The sequence below is a fragment of the Salmo trutta genome, chromosome 20 (assembly GCF_901001165.1).
Source record: "Salmo trutta chromosome 20, fSalTru1.1, whole genome shotgun sequence".
In the NCBI taxonomy this organism is placed as follows: Eukaryota; Metazoa; Chordata; class Actinopteri; order Salmoniformes; family Salmonidae; genus Salmo; species Salmo trutta.
Genome location: NC_042976.1, coordinates 2761092 through 2779380, shown reverse-complemented (window position 1 = coordinate 2779380; position 18289 = coordinate 2761092). Strand labels below are relative to the sequence as shown.

The 18289-nt window shown below is 46.9% G+C and overlaps 1 protein-coding gene and 1 long non-coding RNA gene across 2 annotated transcripts; one reads left to right on the top strand and one right to left on the bottom strand.

Annotated features, from left to right (window-relative positions):
- Positions 1–146: 146 nt before the first annotated feature.
- On the top strand, positions 147–591 carry LOC115155419 (uncharacterized). Its single transcript, XR_003868067.1, has 3 exons — positions 147–316; positions 357–484; positions 524–591. It is a non-coding gene; the product is annotated as an uncharacterized LOC115155419 (long non-coding RNA).
- A 356-nt stretch (positions 592–947) lies between these two features.
- On the bottom strand, positions 948–14056 carry LOC115155418 (uncharacterized). The gene is made up of 4 exons (XM_029702024.1): positions 13798–14056; positions 4492–4818; positions 4037–4206; positions 948–1164 (listed from the first exon to the last, which is right to left on the bottom strand). The coding sequence occupies exons 1-4, from the start codon at positions 13883–13885 to the stop codon at positions 1057–1059; spliced, it is 693 nt and encodes a 230-aa protein (XP_029557884.1). The 5' UTR covers positions 13886–14056; the 3' UTR covers positions 948–1056.
- Positions 14057–18289: the final 4233 nt, after the last annotated feature.

Sequence of the window (18289 nt, the reverse complement as noted above, 5' to 3'; positions counted from 1 at the left end):
TAGAGAATAGGGCGCCATTAGGTACACAGCCATAGAGAATAGGGTGCCATTAGGTACACAGCCATAGAGAATAGGGTGCCATTAGGTACACAGCCATAGAGAATAGGGCACCATTAGGTACACAGCCATAGAGAATAGGGCGCCATTAGGTACACAGCCATAGAGAATAGGGTGCCATTAGGTACACAGCCATAGAGAATAGGGCGCCATTAGGTACACAGCCATAGAGAATAGGGCACCATTAGGTACACAGCCATAGAGAATAGAGAATAGGGTGCCATTAGGTACACAGCCATAGAGAATAGGGCGCCATTAGGTACACAGCCATAGAGCCATAGAGAATAGGGTGCCATTAGGTACACAGCCATAGAGAATAGGGCGCCATTAGGTACACAGCCATAGAGAATAGGGCGCCATTAGGTACACAGCCATAGAGAATAGGGCGCCATTAGGTACACAGCCATAGAGAATAGGGCGCCATTAGGTACACAGCCATAGAGAATAGAGAATAGGGTGCCATTAGGTACACAGCCATAGAGAATAGGGTGCCATTAGGTACACAGCCATAGAGAATAGGGCGTCATTAGGTACACAGCCATAGAGAATAGGGTGCCATTAGGTACACAGCCATAGAGAATAGGGCGCCATTAGGTACACAGCCATAGAGAATAGGGTGCCATTAGGTACACACCATAGAGCCATAGAGAATAGGGTGCCATTAGGTACACAGCCATAGAGAATAGGGCGCCATTAGGTACACAGCCATAGAGAATAGGGCGTCATTAGGTACACAGCCATAGAGAATAGGGCGCCATTAGGTACACAGCCATAGAGAATAGGGCGCCATTAGGTACACAGCCATAGAGAATAGGGCGCCATTAGGTACACAGCCATAGAGAATAGGGCGCCATTAGGTACACAGCCATAGAGAATAGGGAATAGGGTGCCATTAGGTACACAGCCATAGAGAATAGGGAATAGGGTGCCATTAGGTACACAGCCATAGAGAATAGGGAATAGGGTGCCATTAGGTACACAGCCAAAGGAAGACCGGAATCAGAATCTCCCGGTGACTGGATGCTGGACTCTCTTAGGCCTCGTCTTCTCTCCAGGCTTCATGTTCATGTAGTCACTCTGAACAGACACTTCCATCTTCATCTTCCTCTGAGGGAAAAATAAACATATCAACACATCAGAAGAAATCAATGATTGGATGTAGGTGTAACAGTTGTCATGACGTTGGCCTCTATGAGTACAGGGAGGACAGTTGACCCCCTCCCCCCTTGCACCATCCCCCAACCTACCTTCCCCCACCCAGTCCCTGTGTGAAGGAGTGGTAAAATTCCAGGAGAATCTCTTGCCACATGGCCCATAGAGAGACACAGGAAATTCTTCCAACTCACAGAATTGGGGAGCCAAGCGACATTTGTGTTCTGGAGAAGGTATGGAAGATTGGTGAAGAATCCAGCTACGAACTGGTCCGCTTGGTACAATTTTGTGATACTCAGAAGAGACAATATAGCCATATTACCATAAAACGGTTTATATAATAGCCTCAGCCTTGAGACTTGCATCCACATGGTTGTATAGAACGTATTAATAAGGATAAAGCTATTTGTAATACATTGAGATGCTATGTACTGATGTTAATGTGATAGAATTGTATTTCTGTACCAAGCTTAACTCAGTCATCGGCACGCCCCCAGGGACACAGACAGGACCAGGCGTCATGTGACATGTTCACTATAAAACTATACCCTGATCTACTTTCTTCAGACCAGGCCTCCACTCCATTAGTGAGTTGGCCAATAGGTTTGACCATCCAATTCCGCTACTGAAAGTGAACTACACCACGTGGTTAACTTTTAGACTATTGATACCGACAGAATAAGAACAAGTCTTTGATATTAATTAATAGTCTGCAGCTAGAAATTATATCATTGAACGCGAAGACCAACGAAACATCCATTCTATGACGACATTAATGAATGTCGCTTTGAAAGATCCATTCTAACCGAGAGAGAGAGAAAGAGAGAGAGAGAGAGAGAGAGAGAGAGAGAGAGAGAGAGAGAGAGAGAGAGAGAGAAAACTCTCCAACAGAACGACGCTCCAACAAGGATCCCGACGACACACTGAGCGTAAATATATATTGATTGCAATTGTTCTCGAATGAGTGAGCGTTCATGTGCAAAGGATTAGCATATCAATTGTTAATATTAATGAACTCTGTGTACCTCCTCAGCTGAACTTTTATGACCCATTGTTGAACAAGACACCAGCCATGCCTGTTAGCCACTAGGGCACATTACTCTACCAATTCTTTGTGATGATAATTACTGTTTGTATACTTTCTGTGAATTACTTAGTTTAGTAAATAAATTATTTTAAGACAATTGATGTATGGATGATTTTAGTAAAGACTGGGTTCGTGCAGATACAACAATTTACGACGTTTGGAATGAGACTGGAAAATTTTAACTTTGTAATCTGAATATTTTCCTTGGTGCCCCGATCTCCTAGTTAATTACAATTAAACGATTAATCAGTTTAATCGCGTGATAATAATTACAGGGAGTTAATTGATAAACATGTCTTCAGTTTGATGGTACCCCAAAGACACGACACAGTATAGCTTCCGTCCCTCTCTTCGCCCCAACCTGGGCTCGAACCAGGGACCTTCTGCACACATCAACAACTGACACCCCATGAAGCATCGTTACCCATCGCGCCACAAAAGCCGCGGCACTTGCAACGCAAGGGGAACAACTACTTCAAGGTCGCAGAGCGAGTGACGTCACCGATTGAAACGCTATTAGCGCGCACCACCGCTAACTAGCTAGCCATTTCACATCGGTTACATAGGGGTAGGGGTATCTTATGATAGGTCAGTCATTGTGTTATAATGATACAACATGGTGTTTATAGACAGTCACTAAGTAATGCTTTTATTTCAGGGGGTGTCACCATGGAGACGAGGGTCTTATTTACACTGTATCCCTGTGAACATGAGATTTATTTCTACAGGTTAGGTCACCATGGAAACCAGGGTGTAATACAACATCATGTAAAATAACAACATCAATACAACACAACGAGATTAATCAAAAAGGAACACAACATATACCCTCCCTTAAACTCCATTTAAACAATGGAGACCAACCGAGTCCAGCTTCAAGGTGGCCTGAAGGATATTACATGAGCTGGGGGCATAACGACTAAAAGCATTTTCTTATAGATCCCTGGACTCCCAGAACTCCCTGGACTCCCTGGAATCCCTGGAAACCCTGGACACCCAGAACTCCCTGGAATCCCTGGACTCCCTGGAATCCCTGGAATCCCTGGACTCCCAGAACTCCCTGGACTCCCTGGACTCCCTGGACTCCCAGGACTCCCAGGACTCCCTGGACTCCCTGGACTCCCAGGACTCCCAGGACTCCCAGGACTCCCAGGAATCCCAGGTCAGGGTCAGGATCAGGGTCAGGGTCAGGGTCAGGATCAGGGTCAGGGTCAGGGTCAGGATCAGGGTCAGGGTCAGGATCAGGGTCAGGGTCAGGGTCAGGGTCAGGGTCAGGATCAGGGTCAGGGTCAGGGTCAGGATCAGGGTCAGGATCAGGGTCAGGGTCAGGGTCAGGGTCAGAGTTGGGGTCAGGGTCAGGGTCAGGGTCAGAGTCAGGGTCAGGATCAGGATCAGGGTCAGAGTTGGGGTCAGGGTCAGAGTCAGGGTCAGGGTCAGAGTTAGGGTCAGGATCAGAGTTAGGGTCAGGATCAGAGTCAGGGTTAGGGTCAGGGTTAGGGTCAGAGTTGGGGTCAGGATCAGGGTCAGGGTCAGGGTCAGGGTTAGGGTCAGAGTTGGGGTCAGGGTCAGGGTCAGGGTCAGGGTCAGGGTCAGAGTCAGGGTCAGGATCAGGATCAGGGTCAGAGTTGGGGTCAGAGTTAGGGTCAGGGTCAGGGTTAGGGTCAGAGTTGGGGTCAGGGTTAGGGTCAGGGTCAGGATCAGGATCAGGGTTAGGGTTAGTAACATGAAATGAAAACTGACCCAGAGGACGATGGCGATGATGGTGATGATGATGCTGTAGAGAAGAAACCCACATCCCACCAATAACAGCCACAGGCGGAGGGGTTTAGGAACCTCTGCACAATTCTGGTTGGCCAGTGAATCTTGATCTTGATTCGCCAGTGGATCTCGGGGTGTCAGACACCGCTTCTCTGTGAACCAATCAGAACGCAGTAGAAACCAGAAATGAGAAGCCATAATTCATCCGCTTCACAGCCCAGCCACAACCAGGCTTCACCTGGGATGTCTTTGTACCTTGACCACGTCACTTTCGTTTTCAAACTGTTTGTGCTATCATACCAAATCCCTGTCATTCATTGCTAATGACGGCGATCGAGGTATCAAGAAAACAAACAGATCTGGGACCAGGCTAGTTCATTTGTAGACGGTCCCTTACCTTTGTAGACGGTCCCTTACCTTTGTAGACGGTCCCTTACCTTCAATCAGTAGAGTGTGAACAGAGTCCTCTTGATAAGGCGGAGACCTCATCCTTTCTGCTATGCAGGTGTACAGGCCTGTGTTGTTGACCGTGAACACATAGGGATTGGTCAAATTCTGGTTCAGATTTTGGTCAACTAGATAGAACTGGGCCCAGGTGTCTGCTTGGTTACTGCTGGTGTGGATCTGGTTACTCTTGAGCATTGTGGTGTGATCGAGGGACTGGTTCAAAGACAGGTGGAAGCTCAGATCCTCCCCTATCATGTTTGGGCAGGAGATGGACACTCTGCTGTGGAGAGACACACGCTGGATGTACAGAGGTCTGTCTGTATGGGGAAACAAGAGGGCGGGTTAAGTAAGCCAGGACGAGCCAGTACGTCCAGTAGGGTAGGAGCCTGTCTCCTGTTTCTGCAGCGTGAGGCAGCTTTGATGTAAAAGTACACACCCCGTGGACAGGAAGCAGCTTTGATGTAATAGGAAGCTGTAATGGTTTAAGCCTGCTACACACGACGTGTGAGTTTCCATTATGATGACGTTACTGATTAAGCTTTCTCCGCTCTCTCCAGACGTGGCCTGTCACTGCCCAGGTTAACGTGTCATTAAAAGTACAATATTATTCAGCTGATAAAATGAACAAAATATTTCAACAAGCTAAATATGAGGAACTGTCACGTCCTGACTATGTTTTGTATTTCTATGTTCATGTTCTAGTTTTTTATTTCTACGTTGGTTTTGTTTGGGATGATCTCCAATTAGAGGCAGCTGGTCCTCGTTGTCTCTAATTGGAGATCATACTTAAGTTGTTTTTATTTATTTTTTCCCACCTGGGTTTGTGGGAGATTCATTTTGAGTTCTGTATGTTTCATCTCTGCGTCATGTTTTTTTAATTTTTAATTTTTATTCAGTTTATTTATGTATCACATAGTTTCACAGTATAAATCAAATGTGGAAGGACACACACGCTTGCACTTTGGTCCGCTCATTCCTACGACAACCGCGACAGGAACAATATTATAAATCACAACTATAGAAAAGGATGCTGGTAATATGCAATCGTTTCTACACATGCATTTTTCAAAAGCTTTTAAAATATTTTTGGGAAAATGTACATTTTTTTTGTAATTTTAGCAAATGTATGAATAAAAAAAATAAAAAATGAAATATCACATTTACATAAGTATTCAGACCCTATGCTCAGTACTTTGTTGAAGCACTTTTGGCATCGATTACAGACTCGAGTCTTCTTGGGTATGTCGCTACAAGCTTGGCACATCTGTATTTGGGGAGTTTCTAACATTCTTCTCTGCAGATTCTCTCAAGCTCTGTCAGGTTGGTTAGTGTTAGGTTCTGTCTAACCAGGTTCTGTCTGTCTAACTGTCTGTGTTAGGTTCTGTCTGTCTAACCAGGTTCTGTCTGTCTAACACACTGACATGTACAGCTCTCTGGGTGAGGTTCTGTCTAACACACTGACATGTACAGCTCTCTGGGTGAGGTTCTGTCTACCACACTGACATGTTCAGCTCTCTGGGTGAGGTTCTGTCTGTCTACCACACTGACATGTACAGCTCTCTGGGTGAGGTTCTGTCTAACACACTGACATGTACAGCTCTCTGGGTGAGGTTCTGTCTACCACACTGACATGTTCAGCTCTCTGGGTGAGGTTCTGTCTGTCTACCACACTGACATGTACAGCTCTCTGGGTGAGGTTCTGTCTACCACACTGACATGTACAGCTCTCTGGGTGAGGTTCTGTCCACCACACTGACATGTACAGCTCTCTGGGTGAGGTTCTGTCTGTCTAACCACACTGACATGTACAGCTCTCTGGGTGAGGTTCTGTCTACCACACTGACATGTACAGCTCTCTGGGTGAGGTTCTGTCTACCACACTGACATGTACAGCTCTCTGGGTGAGGTTCTGTCTACCACACTGACATGTACAGCTCTCTGGGTGAGGTTCTGTCTAACCACACTGACATGTACAGCTCTCTGGGTGAGGTTCTGTCTGTCTACCACACTGACATGTACAGCTCTCTGGGTGAGGTTCTGTCTGTCTACCACACTGACATGTACAGCTCTCTGGGTGAGGTTCTGTCCACCACACTGACATGTACAGCTCTCTGGGTGAGGTTCTGTCTGTCTACCACACTGACATGTACAGCTCTCTGGGTGAGGTTCTGTCTGTCTACCACACTGACATGTACAGCTCTCTGGGTGAGGTTCTGTCTACCACACTGACATGTACAGCTCTCTGGGTGAGGTTCTGTCTGTCTACCACACTGACATGTTCAGCTCTCTGGGTGAGGTTCTGTCTAACACACTGACATGTACAGCTCTCTGGGTGAGGTTCTGTCTGTCTACCACACTGACATGTACAGCTCTCTGGGTGAGGTTCTGTCTAACACACTGACATGTACAGCTCTCTGGGTGAGGTTCTGTCTAACACACTGACATGTACAGCTCTCTGGGTGAGGTTCTGTCTAACACACTGACATGTTCAGCTCTCTGGGTGAGGTTCTGTCTAACACACTGACATGTACAGCTCTCTGGGTGAGGTTCTGTCTAACACACTGACATGTACAGCTCTCTGGGTGAGGTTATGTCTAACACACTGACATGTCCAGCTCTCTGGGTGAGGTTCTGTCTAACCACACTGACATGTTCAGCTCTCTGGGTGAGGTTCTGTCTATACACACCAGTCTCAGGTTTGATGGGTGACAGCCCATGTAGAAGGTAGTCAGATGTAATCCACATTCTGGCCATCTGCCAATGATAGCTTGGCCAATCTTCCTCTCACTAGACGTTTAGGGAGAGGCTATGTATGTACACTGAAATATAACATCTCCACTTGTGCCATCAAACTTATCCAAAACCGCTGCCTGGTGTTCAACCTTCCCAAGTTCTCCCATGTCACTCCGTTCTTCCGCACACCACTGGCTTCCAGTTGAAGTTCACATCCACTTCCAGACCGTGGTACACCTTTCCTACGGAGCAGCCCCTCCTTCACCTTCAGGTTATGATCAAACCCTACAGCCCAACCCGATCACTCCGTTCTGCCACCTCTAGTCTCTTGGCCCTCCCATCCGTTCTGGATTCATATGCAGACTTGACAACATATGTTTATATTGCAGCTGGGTGTAGACCCCAATGTGTTGTCTCCACATGGCAGCTGGGGGACAGACCCCAATGTGTTGTCTCCACATGGCACCTGGGGGACAGACCCCAATGTGTTGTCTCCACATGGCAGCTGGGGGACAGACCCCAATGTGTTGTCTCCACATGGCAGCTGGGGACAGACCCCAATGTGTTGTCTCCACATGGCAGCTGGGGACAGACCCCAATGTGTTGTCTCCACATGGCACCTGGGGGACAGACCCCAATGTGTTGTCTCCACATGGCAGCTGGGGACAGACCCCAATGTGTTGTCTCCACATGGCAGCTGGGGACAGACCCCAATGTGTTGTCTCCACATGGCAGCTGGGGACAGACCCCAATGTGTTGTCTCCACATGGCAGCTGGGGACAGACCCCAATGTGTTGTCTCCACATGGCAGCTGGGGACAGACCCCAATGTGTTGTCTCCACATGGCAGCTGGGGGACAGACCCCAATGTGTTGTCTCCACATGGCAGCTGGGGACAGACCCCAATGTGTTGTCTCCACATGGCAGCTGGGGACAGACCCCAATGTGTTGTCTCCACATGGCAGCTGGGGGACAGACCCCAATGTGTTGTCTTTACATGGCAGCTGGGGACAGACCCCAATGTGTTGTCTCCACATGGCAGCTGGGGGCAGACCCCAATGTGTTGTCTCCACATGGCACCTGGGGGACAGACCCCAATGTGTTGTCTCCACATGGCAGCTGGGGACAGACCCCAATGTGTTGTCTCCACATGGCAGCTGGGGGACAGACCCCAATGTGTTGTCTCCACATGGCAGCTGGGGACAGACCCCAATGTGTTGTCTCCACATGGCAGCTGGGGGCAGACCCCAATGTGTTGTCTGTGGACATTTGGGCATCATATCCACATAAGTAATCCATACCTAGCCCTCCAGTAAGTCGTGACAAACTCACAAAACTGTTTTGGACGAGACTGACTTTACTGACTTTACACTTTGTAGTAAATTTTGACACTAGAATCAATGTTTTTTTTTGTTGACTCATATCGATGCGACATAGACCAACTTCTATGGTTTTAAACGGCCTAAGGGGCAGTTGACCTTTAAAGGGTTAGTCTGTAGTTGCTACATACATTTTTGACTTAACAAAGTAAATGTAAACAAACACTACAGTATATAACCTCAAAACATAGTTCAAACTATAATTTAGATATTATGGGATGGTCAGTCCTTGCATCAATTGCGCCGTCTTTGAATTTGAGAGTGGTGCATTTCTCCAGCCCCCATCACACAGCTTTTTAACGAAACAGGGGCGAGGAAACGCTTTGTTATTGTTTCAACTGCTGACTGAGGCTTTAATTATGAGTTTGTAAGCCTAGGGGCTTGGGGTGGGTTTGATGTGGATCGGTATCAGCATGGGGGGCTTGGTGATGTGGATCGGTATCAGCATGGGGGGCTTGGTGATGTGGATCAGTGTCAGCATGGGGGGCTTGGTGATGTGGATCGGTATCAGCATGGGGGGCTTGGTGATGTGGATCAGTGTCAGCATGGGGGGCTTGGTGATGTGGATCGGTATCAGCATGGGGGGCTTGGTGATGTGGATCGGTATCAGCATGGGGGGCTTGGTGATGTGGATCGGTATCAGCATGGGGGGCTTGGTGATGTGGATCGGTATCAGCATAGGGGGCTTGGTGATGTGGATCGGTATCAGCATGGGGGCTTGGTGATGTGGATCAGTATCAGCATGGGGGCTTGGCGATGTGGATCGGTATCAGCATGGGGGGCTTGGTGATGTGGATCGGTATCAGCATGGGGGGCTTGGTGATGTGGATCAGTATCAGCATGGGGGCTTGGCGATGTGGATCGGTATCAGCATGGGGGGCTTGGTGATGTGGATCGGTATCAGCATGGGGGGCTTGGTGATGTGGATCGGTATCAGCATGGGGGGCTTGGTGATGTGGATCGGTATCAGCATGGGGGCTTGGTGATGTGGATCGGTGTCTTGCCAGTACAAAAAAAAAAATGCATGAAATGAAAATGAAATGTATGTATTCACTACTGTAAGTCACTCTGGATAAGAGCGTCTGCTAAATGACTAAAATTTACATTTAGCAGACGCTCTTATCCAGAGCGACCTACAGTAGTGAATGCATACATTTCATTTTCATTTCATGCATTTTTTTTTGTTGTACTGGCCCCACGTGGGAATCGAACCCACAACCCTGGCGTTGCACACACCATGCTGGCGTTGCAAACACCATGCTCTACCAACTGAGCCACAGGTAAAAATTTTGCTGTCACAGATGTGTTAATTGTATCTTCGTATACAAACCAGATAAGTTCAGAGATCCATTTTAAAAACCACTTCCTGACTGAGCAAACAGGGCTGTTTGATGTGAGGCGTAAACAAACCGCTGCACTCTGGTATGTGTCACAAACTAGTATGCTTGTGGAGTGGACAAAACATTAAGAACACCTGCTCTTTCCGTGACACAGCCGGTCAGTCTAAACCCAGGTGAAAAGCTATGATCCCTTATTGATGTCACATGTTAAATCCACTTAAAAATCAGTGTAGATGAAGGGGAGGAGACGGGTTAAGAAAGCGTTAATGTCTTGTATACTCCTCTATAATATCCTCCTCTAAAGACGACCTGGGGTGAAGTTTCCCTTACGTACAGATCAGTTTACCCTCCCCCCCAATTGGGAACCATTTTTTGTAGGAGGAAATCAGCTTCTAAGGGATCAGCTTCTAAGGGCAACTTCATCCCCACACCTCTATAGGCTGTCTTGATTACTGGCGTCACTCCTCCACCGACAGGAGTGAGTCCCTGGTGGGATCTGAACTCCGGTCTTCCTGCTTGGGAAACTGACGTCGTAACCATATTTGGGCCAACGGGCAGGGCTCTGAATTTAATATTTTTTTCATCGGGTAGCACCGGTGTTTCCAACAACAACAACAAAAAAATGTCAGGAGAACAACACCAAATCTAGGAGCACCAGAATGCATGTTTTTAATTGACTGAGATATAGCATATTGGGCCAATGTGAATTATAGCTACTTTTAGCCACATGTGCTCTAGAAACATATTTTTTTGGTGGGGGATCAAAGTTTTTATTTGGCTTTTAAGATAATACAGACAAATAGGCAGACGGCAAGACACCGATCCACGTCACCAAGCCCCCCATGCTGATACCGATCCACATCACCAAGCCCCCCATGCTGATACCGATCCACATCACCAAGCCCCCATGCTGATACCGATCCACATCACCAAGCCCCCCATGCTGATACCGATCCACATCACCAAGCCCCCCATGCTGACACTGATCCACATCACCAAGCCCCCCATGCTGATACTGATCCACGTCACCAAGCCCCCCATGCTGATACTGAAAGTGTATTTTACTATCGATCCATACCCCCCCATCTCAATGTCGTATGATACATTAGGGGGGTTTGTGATCATTATCTCGTTGGCTGGCCTTCGCTTCATAATCGTCGCCAAACACATTGGCTCCAGGTCATCTACAAGACCCTGCTAGGTAAAGTCCCCCCTTATCTCCGCTCACTGGTCACCATAGCAGCACCCACCTGTAGCACGCGCTCCAGCAGGTATATCTCTCTGGTCACCCCTAAAGCCAACTCCTCCTTTGGTCGTCTCTCCTTCCAGTTCTCTGCTGCCAATGACTGGAACGAACTACAAAAATCTCTGAAACTGGAAACACTTATCTCCCTCACTAGCTTTAAGCACCAGCTGTCAGAGCAGCTCACAGATCACTGCACCTGTACATAGCCCATCTATAATTTAGCCCAATCTACTACCTCTTCCCCTACTGTATTTATTTATTTTATTTATTTTGCTCCTTTGCACCATATTATTTATATTTTAACTTTGAACTTTCTTCAAACTACAAATCTACCTTTCCAGTGTTTTTCTTGCTATACTTTATTTACTTTGCCACCATGGCATTTTTTGCCTTTACCTCCCTTATCTCACATCATTTGCTCACATTGTATATAGTCTTATTTTTTTCTACTGCATCATTGATTGTATGTTGTTTTACTCCATGTGTAACTCTGTGTCGTTGTATGTTGTCGAACTGCTTTGCTTTATCTTGGCCAGGTCGCAATTGTAAATGAGAACTTGTTCTCAACTAGCCTACCTGGTTAAATAAAGGTGAAATAAAATAAATAAATAAAAATTATAACCCACCTGATACTGTAACAAGAAACACAAATAGATTATAAATACCAAGTATAGGAGAAAACTACAGTATATCCATTCAATACAGCCCCCCCACATTCACTACAGTCCCTCCACATTCACTACAGCCCCACCACATTCACTACAGCCCCTCCACATTCACTACAGCCCCTCCACATTCACTACAGCCCCTCCACATTCACTACAGCCCCTCCACATTCACTACAGCCCCACCACATTCACTACAGCCCCTCCACATTTACTACAGCCCCTCCACATTCACTACAGCCCCTCCACATTCACTACAGCCCCCCCACATTCACTACAGCCCCTCCACATTCACTACAGCCCCTCCACATTCACTACAGCCCCACCACATTCACTACAGCCCCTCCACATTCACTACAGCCCCTCCACATTCACTACAGCCCCTCCACATTCACTACAGCCCCACAATATTCACTACAGCCCCACCACTTTCACTACAGCCCTTCCACATTCACTACAGCCCCACAATATTCACTACAGCCCCACAATATTCACTACAGCCCCTCCACATTCACTACAGCCCCCCCACATTCACTACAGCCCCTCCACATTCACTACAGCCCCTCCACATTCACTACAGCCCCTCCACATTCACTACAGCCCCTCCACATTCACTACAGCCCCACAATATTCACTACAGCCCCTCCACATTCACTACAGCCCCCCCACATTCACTACAGCCCCTCCACATTCACTACAGCCCCTCCACATTCACTACAGCCCCACCACATTCACTACAGCCCCTCCACATTCACTACAGCCCCTCCACATTCACTACAGCCCCTCCACATTCACTACAGCCCCTCCACATTCACTACAGCCCCACCACATTCACTACAGCCCCACCACATTCACTACAGCCCCTCCACATTCACTACAGCCCCTCCACATTCACTACAGCCCCTCCACATTCACTACAGCCCCTCCACATTCACTACAGCCCCACAATATTCACTACAGCCCCACAATATTCACTACAGCCCCTCCACATTCACTACAGCCCCTCCACATTCACTACAGCCCCTCCACATTCACTACAGCCCCACCACATTCACTACAGCCCCTCCACATTCAGTACAGCCCCTCCACATTTACTACAGCCCCTCCACATTCACTACAGCCCCTCCACATTCACTACAGCCCCTCCACATTCACTACAGCCCCACCACATTCACTACAGCCCCTCCACATTCAGTACAGCCCCTCCACATTCACTACAGCCCCTCCACATTCACTACAGCCCCTCCACATTCACTACAGCCCCTCCACATTCACTACAGCCCCTCCACATTCACTACAGCCCCACAATATTCACTACAGCCCCTCCACATTCACTACAGCCCCTCCACATTCACTACAGCCCCACAATATTCACTACAGCCCCTCCACATTCACTACAGCCCCTCCACATTCACTACAGCCCCACCACATTCACTACAGCCCCACCACATTCACTACAGCCCCTCCACATTCAGTACAGCCCCTCCACATTCACTACAGCCCCTCCACATTCACTACAGCCCCACCACATTCACTACAGCCCCTCCACATTCACTACAGCCCCTCCACATTCACTACAGCCCCTCCACATTCAGTACAGCCCCTCCACATTCACTACAGCCCCTCCACATTCACTACAGCCCCACGACATGTTGCTTTGTACAAAATGTTGTTCCTAAATCACTGTCATGAGCCGTTAAACTTTTCTTCGTCTCATTTATCATCTCAGAATGTTCTTTTGATATTTTTTTAATGAATGACATCTCAAGTAACAGAATATAAGGTATTTTAGTTTCCATGAAAGACGGGTCATAGTGCAGTCGACGTGGCAACTTTTAATTAAGCATCATGGAAAAACAAGCTTCACATTCTCTAGAAATGAGTGAATAAATGACTGTTCAAATGTGAAAATGATAATCATATCTCGATCTCACCTTTGCAGTTGGGAAGTTGTTCAGTAAGTACATGATTTGAAAGGTATAATGACAGGAGTACCGCTGGCATCCATACGTTACACTCCATCTTGCCCTCTTCATCCCTGAAGGGACGGCAGAGAAAAATGTTTCTGATTCACCCTGATGTTAGGAAACTGTTTTTATCTCAGACAAAAACACAGAGGGAGGAGGGGGCTTTTGTAAAACCACAACACACCCACTGTCTCTGCGCTGAACAACATTATGTACAACAACAATATGCGTTCCCAGACTAGAATTAATCTGTGTCCCTAATGGCCTCCTAGTCCATAATATAGTGCACTTCTTTAGAACAAGGACCCATAGAGCCTCTGGTGCGACGTAGTACACCGTATAGAGAATATGGTGGCCGTTTGAGACTCACCCGATATGTCAATGCATTCACAGACGCTGAGTTTACTGTGCAGGTTAACGACCACATTCAATCAATGTATTCATTTATTATTGACAAAGCCAGGCCCGAATACCGTGCATTCTCTTCCGTTAAAGATCGAATTGGAAATTTGAGAGGTTTTTTTCAATTCCACTGTGTAATGGAGGTTTTTACATTCCACTTTGTACAGTTGAAGAAGTCTGAAGTTTACATACACCTTAGCCAAATACATTTAAACTCAGTTTTTCACAATTCCTGATATTTAATCCTAGTAAAAATTCCCTGTCTTAGGTCAGTTAGGATCACCACTTTATTTTAAGAATGTGAAATGTCAGAATTAATAGTAGAGAGAATGATTTATTTCAGCTTTTATTTCTTTCATCACATTCCCAGTGGGTCAGAAGTTTACATACACTCAATTAGTATTTGGTAGCATTACCATAACATATATCCACATAATTTTCCTACCTCATGATGCCATCTATTTTGTGAAGTGCACCAGTCCCTCCTGCAGCAAAGCACCCCCACAACATGATGCTGCCATCCCCGTGCTTCACGGTTGGGATGGTGTTCTTCGGCTTGCAAGCCTCCCCCTTTTTCCTACAAACATAACGATGGTCATTATGGCCAAACAGTTCTATTTTTGTTTCATCAGACCAGAGGACATTTCTCCAAAAACTACGATCTTTGTCCCCATGTGCAGTTGCAAACCGTAGTCTGGCTTTTTTATGGCGGTTTTGGAGCAGTGGCTTCTTCCTTGCTGAGCGGCCTTTCAGGTTATGTCGATATAGGACTCGTTTTACTGTGGATATAGATACTTTTGTACCTGTTTCCTACAGCATCTTCACAAGGTCCTTTGCTGTTCTGGGATTGATTTGCACTTTTCGCACCAATGTACGTTCATCTCTAGGAGACAGAACGCGTCTCCTTCCTGAGCGGTATGACGGCTGCGTGGTCCCATGGTGTTTATACTTGTGTACTATTGTTTGTACAGATGAACGTGGTACCTTCAGGTGTTTGGAAATTGCTCACAAGGATCAACCAGACTTGTGAAGGTCTGCACATTTTTTTCTGAGGTCTTGGCTGATTTTCTTTTGATTTTCCCATGATGTCAAGCAAAGAAGCACAGGGTTTGAAGGCAGGCCTTGAAATACATCCACAGGTACACCTCCAATTGACTCAAATGATGTCAATTAGTCCATCAGAAGCTTCTAAAGCCATGACATCATTTTCTGAAATTTTCCAAGCTGTTTAGAAGGCACAGTCAACTTAGTGTATGTATACAGTGAAATAATCTGTGTGTAAACAATTGTTGGAAAATATTACTTGTGTCATGCACAAAGTAGATGTCCTAACCGACTTGCCAAAACTATAGTTTGTAAAAAAAATTAACAAGAAATTTGTGGAGTGGTTGAAAAACGAGTTTCAATGACTTCAACCTAAGTGTATGTAAACTTTTGACTTCTACTGTATATGTAGGGTGTTTCTGCTTTTTGAGTCTTCCATGTCCTCAACACCCTTCTCTCTCCTCCCTCCCTCTTCTCCTATAAATTACATCATGGCTGCTGTACTCTGCTATAATCTGAAGAGCTGTAAACATGTTTTTAAGTCTGTTTTCTGCAACCCAAAGAGCACCCTATTCCATATAGTGCCCAACTGTTGTAAAAGTAGGGCACTATGTAGGGTTCCAATTTGGACTCAATTCAAATCAAATGTTATTAGTCACATGCACCGAATACAACAGGTGAAATGCTTACTTACGAGAACCATATTTTTAAAAAAAACATATGGATAAGAACAAGAGATAATAGTAACAAGCAATTAAAGAGCAGCAGTAAAAAATAACAATATAAACAGTGGGGTACCAGTACAGAGTCAATATGGAGGCTATATACAGGGGGTACCAGTACAGAGTCAATGTGGAGGCTATATACAGGGTGTTACGGTACAGAGTCAATGTGGAGGCTATATACATGGTATTGCGGTACAGAGTCAATGTGGAGGCTATATACAGGGTATTACGGTACAGAGTCAATGTGGACGCTATATACAGGGTATTACGGTACAGAGTCAATGTGGAGGCTATATACAGGGGGTACCGGTACAGAGTCAATGTGGAGGCTATATACAGGGGGTACCAGTACAGAGTCAATATGGAGGCTATATACAGGGGGTACCGGTACAGAGTCAATGTGGAGGTTATATACAGGGTATTACGGTACAGAGTCAATATACAGGGGGTACCGGTACAGAGTCAATGTGGAGGCTATATACAGGGGGTGCCGGTACAGAGTCAATGTGGAGGCTATATACAGGGGAGTGCCGGTACAGAGTCAATGTGGAGGCTATATACAGGGGAGTGCCGGTACAGAGTCAATGTGGAGGCTATATACAGGGGGTGCCGGTACAGAGTCAATGTGAAGGCTATATACAGGGGAGTGCCGGTACAGAGTCAATGTGGAGGCTATATACAGGGAAGTGCCGGTACAGAGTCAATGTGGAGGCTATATACAGGGGGTACCGGTACAGAGTCAATGTGGAGGCTATATACAGGGGTACCGGTACAGAGTCAATGTGGAGGCTATATACAGGGTATTACGGTACAGAGTCAATGTGGAGGCTATATACAGGGGGTACCGGTACAGAGTCAATGTGGAGGCTATATACAGGGGGTGCCGGTACAGAGTCAATGTGGAGGCTATATACAGGGTATTACGGTACAGAGTCAATGTGGAGGCTATATACAGGGGGTACCCGTACAGAGTCAATGTGAAGGCTATATACAGGGGGTACCGATACAGAGTCAATGTGGAGGCTCTATACAGGGTATTACGGTACAGAGTCAATGTGGAGGCTATATACAGGGTGTACCGGTACAGAGTCAATGTGGAGACTATATACAGGGGGTACCGGTTAGTTGAGGTAGTATGTACATGTAGGTAGAGTTAATTAAAGTGACTATGCATAGATGACAACAGAGAGTGGCGGGGGGGGGGGGGCAGTGTGAATAGTCTGGGTAGCCATTTGATTAGACGTTCAGGAGTCTAATGGCTTGGGGGTAGAAGCTGTTTAAAAGCCTCTTGGACCTAGACTTGGCGCTCTGGTACCGCTTGCCGTGCGGTAGTAGAGAGAACAGTCTATGACAAGGGTGGCTGGAGTCTGACAATTTTTAGGGCCTTCCTCTGACACTGCCTGGTATAGAGGTCCTGGATGGCAGAAAGCTCGGCCCCAGTGATGTACTGGGCCGTTCGCACTACCCTCTGTAGTGCCTTGCGGTCGGAGGCCGAGCAGCTGCCATACCAGGCAGTGATGCAACCAGTCAGGATGCTCTCGATGGTGCAGCAGTAGAACCTTTTGAGGATCTGAGGACCCATGCCAAATCTTTTTAGTTTCCTGAGGGGGAATAGGCTTTGTCATGCCCTCTTCACGACTGTCTTGGTGTGTTTGGACCATGTTAGTTTGTTGGCGATGTGGACACCAAGGAACTTGAAGCTCTCAACCTGCTCCACTGCAGCCCTGTCGATGAGAGTGGGGGCATGCTCAGTCCTCTTTTTCCTGTAGTCAAAAATCATCTCCTTTGTCTTGATCACGTTGAGGGAGAGGTTGTTGTCCTAGCACCACACGGCCAGGTCTCTGACCTCCTCCCTATAGGCTGTCTCGTTGTTGTTGATGATCAGGCCTACCACTGTTGTGTCATCAGCAAATTGAATGATGGTGTTGGAGTCGTGCCTGGCCATGCAGTCATGAATGAACAGGGAGTACAGGAGGGGGCTGAGCACGCACCACTGAGGGGCAACTGTGTTGAGGATCAGCGTGGCAGATGGGTTGTTACCTACCCTCACCACCTGGGGGCGGCCCGTCAGGAAGTCAGGATCCAGTTGCAGAGGGAGGTGTTTAGTCCCAGGGACCTTAGCTTATTGATGAGCTTTGAGGTACTATGGTGTTGAAGGCTGAGCTGTAGTCAAGGAACAGCATTCTCACATAGGTGCTCCTTTTGTCCAGGTGTGAAAGGGCAGTGTGGAGTGCAATAGAGATTGCATCATCTGTGGATCTGTTAGGGCGGTATGCAAATTGGAGTGG

Excerpts from the sequence above, each read along its gene's own strand:
- LOC115155418 (XM_029702024.1), bottom strand. The coding sequence starts at position 13,885 with ATGGAGTGTAACGTATGGATGCCAGCGGTACTCCTGTCATTATACCTT. Across the intron at positions 4,207-4,491 it reads TCACACTCTACTGATTGAAG|AGAAGCGGTGTCTGACACCC; the intron begins GTAAGGGACCGT and ends ATTGGTTCACAG. Across the intron at positions 1,165-4,036 it reads TCATCGCCATCGTCCTCTGG|AGGAAGATGAAGATGGAAGT; the intron begins GTCAGTTTTCAT and ends TTTTTCCCTCAG.